General features: G+C 44.2%; 2 protein-coding genes and 1 long non-coding RNA gene across 6 annotated transcripts; 2 read left to right on the forward strand and 1 right to left on the reverse strand.

Annotated features, from left to right (window-relative positions):
• Nucleotides 1-213: 213 nt before the first annotated feature.
• LOC102710082 (putative transcription factor bHLH041) lies at nucleotides 214-4,772 on the forward strand. The gene is made up of 4 exons (XM_015839017.2): nucleotides 214-411; nucleotides 516-1,242; nucleotides 3,488-3,862; nucleotides 4,008-4,772. The coding sequence occupies exons 1-4, from the start codon at nucleotides 302-304 to the stop codon at nucleotides 4,107-4,109; spliced, it is 1,314 nt and encodes a 437-aa protein (XP_015694503.2). The 5' UTR covers nucleotides 214-301; the 3' UTR covers nucleotides 4,110-4,772.
• A 952-nt stretch (nucleotides 4,773-5,724) lies between these two features.
• On the reverse strand, nucleotides 5,725-8,690 carry LOC102715346. Of its 4 annotated transcripts, none has more exons than XR_001549927.2 (4): nucleotides 8,152-8,690; nucleotides 7,951-8,021; nucleotides 7,667-7,784; nucleotides 5,725-6,491 (listed from the first exon to the last, which is right to left on the reverse strand). It is a non-coding gene; the product is annotated as an uncharacterized LOC102715346 (long non-coding RNA). The 4 variants fall into 4 exon arrangements; XR_001549918.2 differs by having other exon boundaries at nucleotides 7,951-8,026; XR_001549930.2 differs by having other exon boundaries at nucleotides 5,725-6,090; nucleotides 6,223-6,491; nucleotides 7,951-8,689.
• A 2,289-nt stretch (nucleotides 8,691-10,979) lies between these two features.
• On the forward strand, nucleotides 10,980-12,029 carry LOC102710363 (putative cyclin-dependent kinase F-2). The gene has a single exon (XM_040524959.1). It carries the CDS (start codon nucleotides 10,980-10,982, stop codon nucleotides 12,027-12,029), a length of 1,050 nt encoding a protein of 349 aa, XP_040380893.1.
• The last annotated feature ends 239 nt before the right edge of the window (nucleotides 12,030-12,268 follow it).

A 12,268-nucleotide genomic window follows, 5' to 3' on the forward strand; every position in this document is an offset into this window, starting at 1 on the left:
ATTCCGCGCGCCAACAAGCGAAGCGCTGGTTTTTCAGCTTCGTTTTTACCCCCACTTGCGCTTTGAAAATTCGGGCGCCACACCCCACCCCCTCTCCCACCTACTGAGACTGACCACCTGGCCGCCTCCTCCTCCATGGCCGAGCTGCCTGCCCTTCATATATAGCAGCGCGCGCAGCTGCCTCCCCTCCCACTCTCCTCCACCCAGCTCGATTGATCAGCTGTTCTTGGCAATCATTAAGCTTTTTGTAGCTACTGGCTAGCTTGCTGGGCTGATCATTTCCTTGCGGATCTATCTGTCCATGGAGGACGTGTGGTGCAGCCTGGAGGAGGAGATCGCCGCCGGCATCCAGGACCACCAGCCGCCGCCGCCCGACCTCCATGACCCCAGCTTCTGGCCGGCTTTCGCCGAGTACGATGACCGACCGCCGGCCTCTTTCTTTTCTTTGTTTCTGTTCATTGCTCGCTCGGATGTTGATCGAGTTTCGTGTGTACGTGGTGTTTCGGTCGATTCAGGTGCGCCGCGAGTTTCATCGCCGGCGGCGACGGGGACAATGCGTGCTTCGCCGGCGTCGCGGACGTCGACCTTATGGGCGATGACTGCAGGGCGGTGGCCATGGACGACGACGGCGACGGTGGCTTCTTCGTGGGAGAGGCGGCCGAGCACCTGATGCTGACGTCGTCGCCGTCGTCGCTCTCGTCGTCCAGGCGCTCCCTCTCCATCGACAGCGCCGGCTCCATGTCCTCCTTCTCGCTCGACGCCGCCGCGGCGCTGTCGGCCGTCGTCCCGCAGTACCAGCTGGCGCCGCCCGGCCTGTTCGCGCCCGCCCCCGCCGACGACCACGACGACGCCATCATGCGCGCCATGATGGCCGTCATCTCCTCCGCCTCGGCGTCCCCCTCCTCCTCGGGCGGCTCCGCCTCCTCGCCGACGCCGTTCAGCCGGGACAGCGCGCCGCCGCAGCCAGCCATGGCGCCACAGCCGCACCAGCAGACGCCGCGCGCGGGGAGCAGCGCCGGCCACGTGGTGGTCAAGAGCAGCACCAGCAGCTGCAGCAGCAGCATCCTCGCCGTGCCGCCGGAGAAGGCTGGCGGCCGGGGACAGCAGCCGCAGCCGGAGGAGGCGAGGGCGGCGGCCGGCAACAACAGCCAGCTCTACCACATGATGTCGGAGAGGAAGAGGAGGGAGAAGCTCAACGACAGCTTCCACACCCTCAGATCACTCCTCCCACCATGCTCCAAGGTATGTATATACTTGCTATAAACCCAGCTCATTCAATCTCAAATCTAGCTTTAATCCTTAATTAATTACTATGTCTCCCAATGCATACATTATTTACCAGTGATTTTCTCACTAGCTAATTAAGACACTATATTATCTAGATGTCTGAATTAACAATTTAACATCCATCTATATATGTGTAGATCTTTAGCTTCATACTGTCCATTAGCAATATTTAGTTACCTTTTTTTTTTTGTTGTGAATCAGACATACATACCTACTGGACATAGATTCCAATTCTTTCAACCTTCATGCTTTTATACTCTTTAAATGCAATAGAAACAATTACGAAAAATTCTGAAAATATTTAGCAACATAACTCTATATATGCACCATGCTATTTAGACCGTCCATCTAGAAAAAAAACATTGCTTAAATGACAGTCAAACACAAATCTAATCCACTCTTTTATATTTGCAAATTGGATGGCCAAAAATAGTTCCAGTAGGAGCACACAAGCCTCTATTTCTTTTTTGGAATTTTTTGCAAAGACACACATAGGATCGAATCGATCCAATGTGTCCTTTTTATCTTCTTCAAAGTGGAATTGGAAGAAATAAGAGAGTGAGTCTTGACAGTAGGAAGAGCCATCCTAGATGCTCTGTCAAGACAAGTGTTTTTTTTTAACAACTAATACCTCCGTTTCATAATGTAAGATGTTTGATTTTTCTGGTTGCAACGTTTGACCATTCATTTTATTTAAAAATTTAGTACAAATATAAAAAATAACAAGTCGTGTTTAAAGTTCGTTTGATAATAAAGTAAGTCACAAGCAAAGTAAATAATATTTCCATAATTTTTGAATAAGACAAATGGTCAAACATTATAAGTAAAAAAGTCAAATATTTTACATCATGAAGTGGAGTACAAGACAGTACATGAACATTGACGGAGGAAGGTGGTTAGAAGGGCAGGCAACTAGATTAGGTTCTTAATAAAATGTTTACATGCTAAAATGCTGGAAAGGCACGCATAAGGAAGTTTCCAATACAAAGTATTCAATGAGCCAATTGCTCGAGGGAAAGGGATAGACTATCTATTTTCATGTATATAAAGGTGTCAAAAAATAGTTTTTTGGGGCCTTTTTGGTATATGCTACCTTACGTGGGCCCTTTTTCATAAAGTATTAATTATGGGTGCAATAATTTCCAGTCAACCGTGCCATGCAATCTTTACAAACCGGGTCATTTTCTTAATAATTAAAAAAATGTAATTTCATTGTTGTCGTAACAAATGAGGATACTATTAAATTAGTTGAATGTTGTCAAATTGCACATTGAACCGTTAAACACAAAATGCACTTGAACAATGCAAAATCAACAAAAACTCTTCTTTTTGCGTCGGAGATGGAATATATGCAATCCAGTCAAACCTAAGAATACACAGTTTCAAGGATTCCAAGTTGATATTACAATACCGACTCTTGTTAAACAAACTAACAATATGACAATAAACTTTTAAATAAATGAGAAGGATATGCTAATCATTGTTCCTTCAGTAGTTAAACAAGGATTAACTGCAGACATTATAGCGGTTAAGCGTTGCCAATTGCTGAAAAAAAAAGGAATGACTTTTAATTGGAGGTCAAGCATAGTGTCTGGTCAACTAATCTTGTTTTCAAGTTATGGACATCCATCATCAGCAGAGGAAGGCGATTGGAAGGGTCTTAATTTGCTTCCTAATCTGGTCCACAAATTGGCAAGTTGAGAGACAAGGGTAGTTGTCATGGCAGAAGATGGCAAGAAAGCTTGTCCAAAAAGCCTAATTAGATTGATGGCAAATCTTGGCAAGAAAACCTATAAAAAAGGACACACACACAGCTTTACACAGTGCCTGTGTGGTTACCAGGAAACCACCTCCTCTCTCATGGAACTGAAGTGACAAACGTGAGCTGTCCTAATCAGTTAGAGCAAAGCAGGATTAGCTACTAACTAATAAATATTGGTGAAGCCACCCTTTCATGACAGTGATAGATTTCTGAGGTTGCGATTCTTGATAACCTCGTCAAGTAGATTGGGTTAGAATGCACTCAAAAAAGATGCTAATAACACAAAAACGTTTATATAATCCTTGCTCGAGTCTTTTCTTTGATTTTAGATAATCTGCTGCTTTAATACCATGTTAAATTTATATGTTTCAAAAATTTAGGCGGCAAAAAAATAATTAAGTTGCTAATGGGTTTGGGTAATTGTGTGTGACGGTGCAGAAGGACAAGACGACGGTGCTGATCAACGCGGCGAAGTACCTGAAGACGCTGGAGGCGGAGATCACGGGGCTGGAGGGGAAGAACAGCAAGCTGGAGCAGCACATCGACGGCGGCGGCGGGCTGGACGCCGCGATGAGGGCTCGCCGGGCGCAGCAGCGGGCCAAGGTGCAGATCAGCAAGGAGGATTCGCCGGAGCAGCAGCTGGTTAACCTGACGGTGATGGTGATGGTGGAGTGCGACGTGGTGGAGCTGGTGCTCCACATCCTCGGCTGCCTCAGGTGGATGAAGCACGTCAGCGTCCTCTCCGTCGACGCCGACACCTACTCGCCGCAGCTCCTCCTCAAGGCCATCGCCAGCATCAAGCTCCACATCATGGTACCTATTGTTTCCGACCACACTAATCAATCAATTAATTAATTTCATCCTTTTTTATGTATGTATGTAGGAGTATATTTTTGTAACAGCGATAGTATTAATTAGTATGTGATTAGTAAACTGATTGATAAAATAAAATATGCAGGGAGGAGATTGGAACGAGGCGTCGTTCCACGAGGCGATGACGAAGGCGGCGAACGACGCGACCCTTTCCTGCGCCCCTCACCGGCTCGCGCTCACAGCGTAGCCAGCGGCGGCGGCGGCGGCGGTCACCACCGGCCGGTTCATCTCGTCCTCTCTCTCTCGCGCGCGCGCAGCCATTGTTGAACGTTGAAGCAGTAAAAAAAACAGTGTGTGTACGTACACGTACGCCGGACGGACGGATGGACGACGGTGACACGATCTGACCGAGGATGAAGATGATCGAGAGGACACACTCTGCAAGCAAAGAGGAAAGGAGAATTAGTTTTAAGGTTTGGGGTTTTGGTTAATTATTCAGTGCTAGCTAAGCTAGATTAGAAGTAGTTGTACATGCAGTGGACCAGTCGTGCCCTAGTGCAGCCACAAGCTAGGTTGCCGGTGACGGCGCTTCATTTGCTACCTATATATTCCAAACAAACCAACTTCTGGGGATTTACCTGAACACCTCGGTGTTCAGGTTTAGTATTAGAAGTTGGTTTTTTGAATGAGGTGTACTCGTCTAGTTGACTATTTAGGGTTACTGCGCATATATACGGAGAGCTGTTATTGTTGTGTGATGGTTTGGCGTGCAGAACTATATGGATATTGGTAGTTACGTGAGAGGTTCATGTACATATGTAAATATGAAGGGAAACGGATTTTGAAATCATGAGCGGATATCCACTTGTCCCTTGTAAATAGTTATAGTGATAAATTAATATATATAGGGCTCCATCGTTGATTCGTTTCATAGTTATAGCTGCTTATAAGCCAAAATTTAAATTATTAATTTTGAACTTGATTTTATGGTTTTTTTCATCATGGTTTGTTTTACACGTTTCGCTTTTGAGTCGCTATGGACATATATATAAAAGTTTTACCTGCAAGTTATTTTTTGTTTGTAAAAATGCTTTTTCGCTTATTCCTTAAAAAACGAAACGATGGTAGCCATATGCTCCTCAGCCATCCAAAGCGTTGCAAGGGCTTTGTTTTCTCGTGTGTGTTTTCACCCGTCTTATCGTCAATCTAAATAGATATTCTTATGGGTTCGCCTATTGCACAGTCGACTGAAATTTTTGGATATGTCAGTCAAATATGCAAATCGTTGGATTTCCATCTAACAGCACCGGTGCAAACCAAAAAATATAGCCTTTGGACCACAAAATGAGATAATGGGCCCGTCACACCCAAAAAAAAAGTGTTTTCGGGTCAGCTTAATGGGTTGTGGATCTATTTTGCATTAAGGTTGTTTGTGTTTCAGGCAGGACTTCTAAGCTTGGGTTTTACGACACTGTTTTTGTCTCTTCTGTGTGTTTTTTATTATCTATTTAAACACATCTACGAAACACAGGCCATGTGATTTGCTTGTAGCTAGGCCATGGGCCCTGAAACATCCTCTATATTTTTACGTACGACACCGTTGATTTTTAAAATCACATTTGATCATTCGTCTTATTTAAAATTTATATCCAAATATGTAAAATTATAATGTATAATTAAAATTCCTATAATAATAAATAATATTATAATAAAATAATTAATAATTATATTTTTTTTTTAATAAGACGAATGATCAACGTGGACGTAAAAACCAACGGCGTCATATAAAAAATATTTTATATACGGAGGGAGTATCATGTATAAGGTAAAGATTCAAGTAGGACCTTTTTCCCTTCCTCTCTTTTTCGCAGACAAAAATAATGTGCAGAATTCTGTTACTTAAAGTGCTAATCTTGCAGCAGCTTGTGCCATAAGAATCCACAGAGAAACAAGCACACAACGCATGCATGATCAATTTCTGATGCATAATCAATTATTTAATTAAGCATCAGCATGCCATGTAATTGAGATACTTTCACATGACAAACACTCACCCAAAGTACACATGCTTTCTACAATTCATGCACATTCAGAACTTTGAACGACTGCTGCAAGACTAGCTTTCCCTGTCATTATGCAGTTGCCTGATGCATTTTTACACAATATAAGCAGCCATCCGTCCTCTTCAGAACTTTGAACGCAACACTGAATTTTCCATGTCCAGTTTGCTGAAAATCAAGTATGTAACCAAAACCAACACAAAATTGAAGAGTGTAACCTGAATTACACAGATAAATGGCATATTCAGAGCATAGCTCAATCTCACGAAAGAGCCATGGTTCATTGGGAGACACTGGTACCTCTCCTTGTGAAAACTAGATTTCTTCAACTCTTCTTACTCTGAATCATCTAAGCCATCAAACTGGACTAGGGCAATCCACTTGTTGCCAAAAATGTTAGTGGGGCCAAAGCCTTTCGGGGAACAATATGAAAGAATTGACACACATTCAATTATACATAGAACAAGCATGAGGATCACATATAGCTAGGGGAGTGAAGTCCCACCTCTCTTGTATCTCTTGCTACTGCAGACCGATTTCTCTAGAGAATTGGCACAAAGGATATTGGCCTACAGATCACAAGCAAAACAGTTAAAAAAATCAGCAGAAAGAAGAGTAGATGCAAATAGCAGCAACACAACGCACACCTGGATTTTGTGCTAACACAAAATGCTTCCCAAAACATATAAAAACTATTGTTGCACTTAATTTATGCCGAAGTTGCGTTCATTTGTACTAAAGTTTCTTATTTGCATATTATGTAACTATAGGTTAAGCTATGTGCAAGTTCAGTGTTTAAGAAAAAGACATGGCAAATAGCAAAAATTTAGACTAGATTCTGATAGAGCAATCAAATCTCAATTCGACAAAAATTCCCCACCTAGGTACAAAATTATGATAGAATGACATAAAGCAATCCGAGATTAAAAAAATTTTCCAACTCAACCACAATCATGAAATCTATTATTGCACTTAATTTATATTGAAGTTGCACTCTTTTATGTTAAAGTTGCATATTTTCATATTTTGCAACTATAGGTTAAGCTATGTGCAAATTTAGCATATATATTGTGCAAGTATAGGTGACCGATAGTTTAGAAAAAAAATCAGAGAGCTGATAAATAGCAAATTTAGATTAGACATTGACAAAGCAAACAAATTTGTGATTTCAACTAAATCCCTTTGGTGTAGAATTTTGTGATTTTCAAAGTCAGTATATAACCATAGAAAAAACATTTAGAGTAATTGAATTACGGAAAATATAAAGTAGACACTAAATTAACTTCAATTATTCTAAATTTGCATTTTGCCTATAATAAAGTTGCATATTTCAGTTATGCAAGTTTAGGCTAAGATAGGTGCAACTTTAGTTTACACATTATGCAAGTATGACTATTTAGTTGAGCCGAATTAAGAAAAATGCACACCAACGTTTTTTCATTGCCTATTAATACATCTATGCAACACCGGAAAATAAATTTGCGAAAAACAAAACAAAACAAAAAAGCTTCAGGGATCAACATACTTAAGCTTGATTTGTACATAACCCAATGATTTACACGAACATAAAAAATGCCATGGTTCCAGATAGGCACCACCAAAATGATTGTGTGAGAGAGCACCTAAAAGGTTAAGATCCAAGAGCATATATTTTTCTATCTAATTTCTGAGCCAAACTTAAGCCAAGGCTATAACTATGGAGCTAAAACTGAAGCCACTACTCCATATGTAGCTGTGTATATACCTGTATGATTGCACATGATCATATAGATCCAGGAGCCTAGCTAGAAGCAAAGCAAATCAAACACATGCCCAACTAGTACTCTTTCGTATGTGTCACTTTCACATCCCAGAAAAAAAACCTGCATGGCTCATAACAAACAAAAAATCATAAGCAAAAGTCCGTATATGATAAACCCCATCTACCCAAAAAAATGTGATTACCACATCGATTTAATCACTGTAGGAAAAAAGTGCTACAGTGCGACAGCTTTTTTGTGGGTCAAAAAACTCTGAAGCGATTCGTACCTTCTTCACAAACTTTCAAGTGGTTCATGTTCACACAACCAAAACCTACCAGCAATAAACTCTTCGCACACCTATACTGAGAAGATGCAGCAGCCATTAAAAAATTTCGCAATTAACTTGCAATGGAGTGCATGGTATGGAGCGCATGTTCAACTTGATGATTCGCTGCTAAATTGGACCTACATCAACCCCAATACCCACCTTCCTCCTCTGTCCAATCCCAAACCACAGCACATTGTGTGAGATCAAACCTAAACAAATCAACAAATTAATTTTATGGAGAGGCAATTCATTCACCTCTTCAGAAAAAAAAAATCCCCCAAAACGGATCTAAACCAGAGTGAAGCAAGCAAAGTACACAAATCTAAGCCAGAGTGAATCAAGCAAAGTAAAAAAAAATTAAATCCAGCAGCACTAGTTGGCTCGACGAGGTCGATACAAGCGGAAAAATCAGGCACTCATCACTGGATCCATGGGGTGGCAATGCCGCTGGTTAGCTTTGCAAGCTCAATGGGCAAGCGACGACGACAACATCGGCCGGTCCCCGCGAGCATGAGGGAAAACAAGCGGTGTTGACCACGGGATCAACGCGTAGGCGGCGATGGCTCCACGGAGAGACGGAGGCACCGGCACCGGCTGCGGCTGGATCCACGAGGCACGAAGATGATTTTGGGGTGAGGGGTGGGGGGGAAGACGGAGCAGCCGAGGTGCGAGGGGAGCACTAGAGAGGCACAGGGTGGTCCGATGGGATGGCCGCCAGGCCCAACAAAGGGGAGACCACGACGCCTGACAAAAGGGCACAAATCTTAAAGTAAAAGAGATAAAAACTATCTCTTAATTAAGAGATAGTCTCTTGCATATATTTTATTGTCAAGTGAGGATGAATGATGGGGTTATTTGTATTATGAGCTATTTACTAAGAGCTAGACCATTAAAAAAGTTATCTTTTAGAATGCTTAGAGTTAGTATGATATCTTTATTGTTGAAGATGGCCTAATGGCCAGCAAATCGACCGCCGGAAAACGTAAGAATTAGGCGCCTGCAAAATAGCAAAGGCGTATTCTTATATATTTTTTCCTCGAAAGATGTAAATAGCTGTCAGACCGATTCAATAAAGTGGGTGTTATATACACACACTAGCACCGTGCCTGTGTTTTGCCATGGATAGAAGAAATACGGGATGATGAGGAGCTTATTGGCGTGGACTATATAACTTTGATGAGTACCCATCCCATTTTTAGAGAGAGAGAGGGGCTAACGTGATAGCGTGTTCTTTAATCAAAGTCTCATTAATTAGCATTCTAATAGTCGCTTAGTTTGTATGCATAAACCATACCTTTTGCACTTGAGCTTGAAACAAGAAGGCGGTCCAATTTTAAGTCCAAAAAGAAGGCCGAAACTGAAGCATAATCACACCTGAGCCGAAAACCATTGGTGTGCTTTAGTCTGGCCTATTTAACGAGTACGTGAGCCATATATATGTTTGAGACGAAATAATAATGGCCCAATTACCTGTTGGTCCGTTAAAATCCTCCGTGGCCCAAATAACGGCCCACATACGAGCAGCCGTATACAGGCGATCGGCAAAACATCCAAAACGGACATACGCGACGTACCAAAATAGAAATATCCGTATTTTTAAGTAATATATATATATATTTATTTCTAAAATAAACAAGAATTTAAAGTTTAACTTCGACCTCACGTACGTATCTTTCATCTATAAAATACGGTATGCTTCTGATATTTTTTTGTTTTTCTGTTTTGTACCTCGCTCTTTCGACCGAGATAGATTTTTGGCATCGATTTTGTGTCCATCTTTTATCCTGTGCTATGCATCCCATTCTGCTTATTACTGGGCGCGCATGTATGCCATGCAGGTGTGAAGTGCTCCCTCACATTTAATATACAAAGTATCTTTATTTTTCACAAAATGTAATCTAATCTTTTTTTAAAAATAATATAAGAGAGAATTATTTATATAATGCAACAAACTAGCTCTTCCTTTCAGGTCACTCGGTCAAATTTACGCACCATTTTGTCTCAATACCGTCGACACTCAACTGTTGTTCACCGATAATAGGATTTGGTTGGTTGTCTATTTTTTTTTCTTAAATGACAAAGATACCCTTTGGCCCAATGTAAGGACATGCCCTAAGTGAAATCAGACAACCTCCCCATGCAAACCCTAATTAAGCTAGCTGCTACCCTCTCCCTCCCTGTATCGACGAACTTCGGCGACGATAGATGATGGCGGCTTCAGCGACGACGAGGTGGGAGCAGGGGCGGGGCAGACCTAGATAGTTTGTAAATTGGTCATATGAAGTTGGATAAATTCAAACTTGATATCAAGATTATAGACTTGACGAGATCAATAACTTTATAATTGACTAATTTTTCATTTAATATGATCTGCAACTTTGTGTTTATTTCTGTCAGAAGTTGTTTGAGACGTAGATATGAGATTGTGTGAATATATAAATGAGATTTCGTAACGAATATTTGGTAATGTAATCTAGATGTTTTTTAAATGATAAAGTTATAAACTAAAAAATTATAGCTCTCATAAAGTTTGACTCTATCCGATTTCAGACGATCTATTTAAAAATTTTATAGATATTATAAAGCAAACTATACGGCACATTTTCATTCACACTCGATAAAAGACCACTTTTAAAAGAGGTCTCTAAGAGGGCGGTAGGAAGATGTTTTGTCAATTTTGAGAATACAAATATAATTTTGTAAATACTAAGAATAAAACTAAAGTAGTTATAAATAAATAAAAAAATCAAACTGGTGTTCGATCGGTCCCTTCCCGCGCGCGGCTCGTCGGCTAAACGCAGCACGCGCGATGGGAACTCGGAGTCGGAGCCGACTCGGAATCGGCGTCGGACTGAGAATTCTTGCGATATAAGGCCTCACGCCATTGCTCCTGCGATCACAACCTCTTACCGCAGTCCTCCGCTACCCCGACCAAACCTTCTGTGCGCTTCTCCGGTCGCCGGCCGCCTCGATCCAGCTACCGAGGCATGGGGGCGTTTAAGCCGAAGGGCTCGTCTTCTGTCGCCGGCGCCATCGCTGCCAGGCGGCGCGACCAGCACGCCGCCGTTGCGGAGGCTGCGGACTCGCCCTCTGCCGTCGCCGTCCCCGGTGCTGCTGATGTGGCCAAGAAACCCTTCTCCTCCCCCGGCGGCGGCGACGCCGGGGTGCATTTCGGGAGCATGAGGTCGTACAGGGGGTGGAGGCTCATCGGCGAGGGCGCGTTCGGTGCCGTCTTCAGGGCGCGCCACATCGCGACGGGCGAGACCGTCGCCATCAAGATCGCCCACAAGGACAGCGACGACGAGGCGCTGCTGCGGGAGGCCGGGACGCTCGCCGCGTGCGCCGGCATCCCCGCCGTCGTGACGCTCCGCGAGGTGGCACGCGGCGCGAAGACCGGCAGGCTCCACCTCGTCATGGACTACGTCGGCCCGAGCCTCGCCGACTACCTCACCCGCCGCGTCGACGACGAGGAGCGCGCGCTGACGGAGGCCGAGACGCAGAGCATCATGCGGCAGCTGCTCACCGGCGTGAAGCAGATGCACGAGCGCGGCGTCTTCCACCGCGACATCAAGCCCGGCAACGTCCTCGTCGGCGCCGCCGACGGCCGCGTCCGGATATGCGACTTCGGGCTCGGCAAGTCCGCCGCGAGGGCGCCGCCGCACACGCAGCTGGTCGGCACGCTCTGGTACATGGCGCCGGAGCAGTACCTGGGCAGCAAGGACTACGGCCCGGCGGTGGACATGTGGGCGCTCGGGTGCCTCATGGCGGAGCTCCTCACCGGCGAGACGCTCTTCCCGGGGGACACGGAGTACCTCCAGCTGGTCCTCGTCGCCGGCCTGCTCGGCGTGCCCGACGAGGTTAACGGCATGGGCCTCGGCGTCACCACGCCGAGCCGGCTGCGCACCAAGGTGCCGGTGCAGAAGCTCTCGCAGCCTGGCTTCGACGTGCTCGACGGCCTCCTGCAGTACGTCGCCGGCGACAGGCTCACCGCCGCCGCCGCGCTCGAGATGCCGTGGTTCTCAATGAAGCTGAGCTGATCGCTTGGAGGGCTCTGCTGCTGATTGTCGTGTGAATTTTGTCAGTGTAAAGAACTCGTGTAGATGTGGCGAAGCGTGGCAAGAGTGTAACTGTCAAGCTCCCTCCTGTAATTAGCATTGTATGCAAGAATTTTTTTTGGGCTGAGATTTGGCCTCTTGCATGTCTCCGTGTGTTTTGTGTCCCAAGATTTTGCGGGTAAAGTTTTCACGTGTGCTTGGTGATTTTTTTTTTAAAAAAA

Source organism: Oryza brachyantha, chromosome 1 (assembly GCF_000231095.2).
Source record: "Oryza brachyantha chromosome 1, ObraRS2, whole genome shotgun sequence".
Lineage (NCBI taxonomy): Eukaryota > Viridiplantae > Streptophyta > Magnoliopsida > Poales > Poaceae > Oryza > Oryza brachyantha.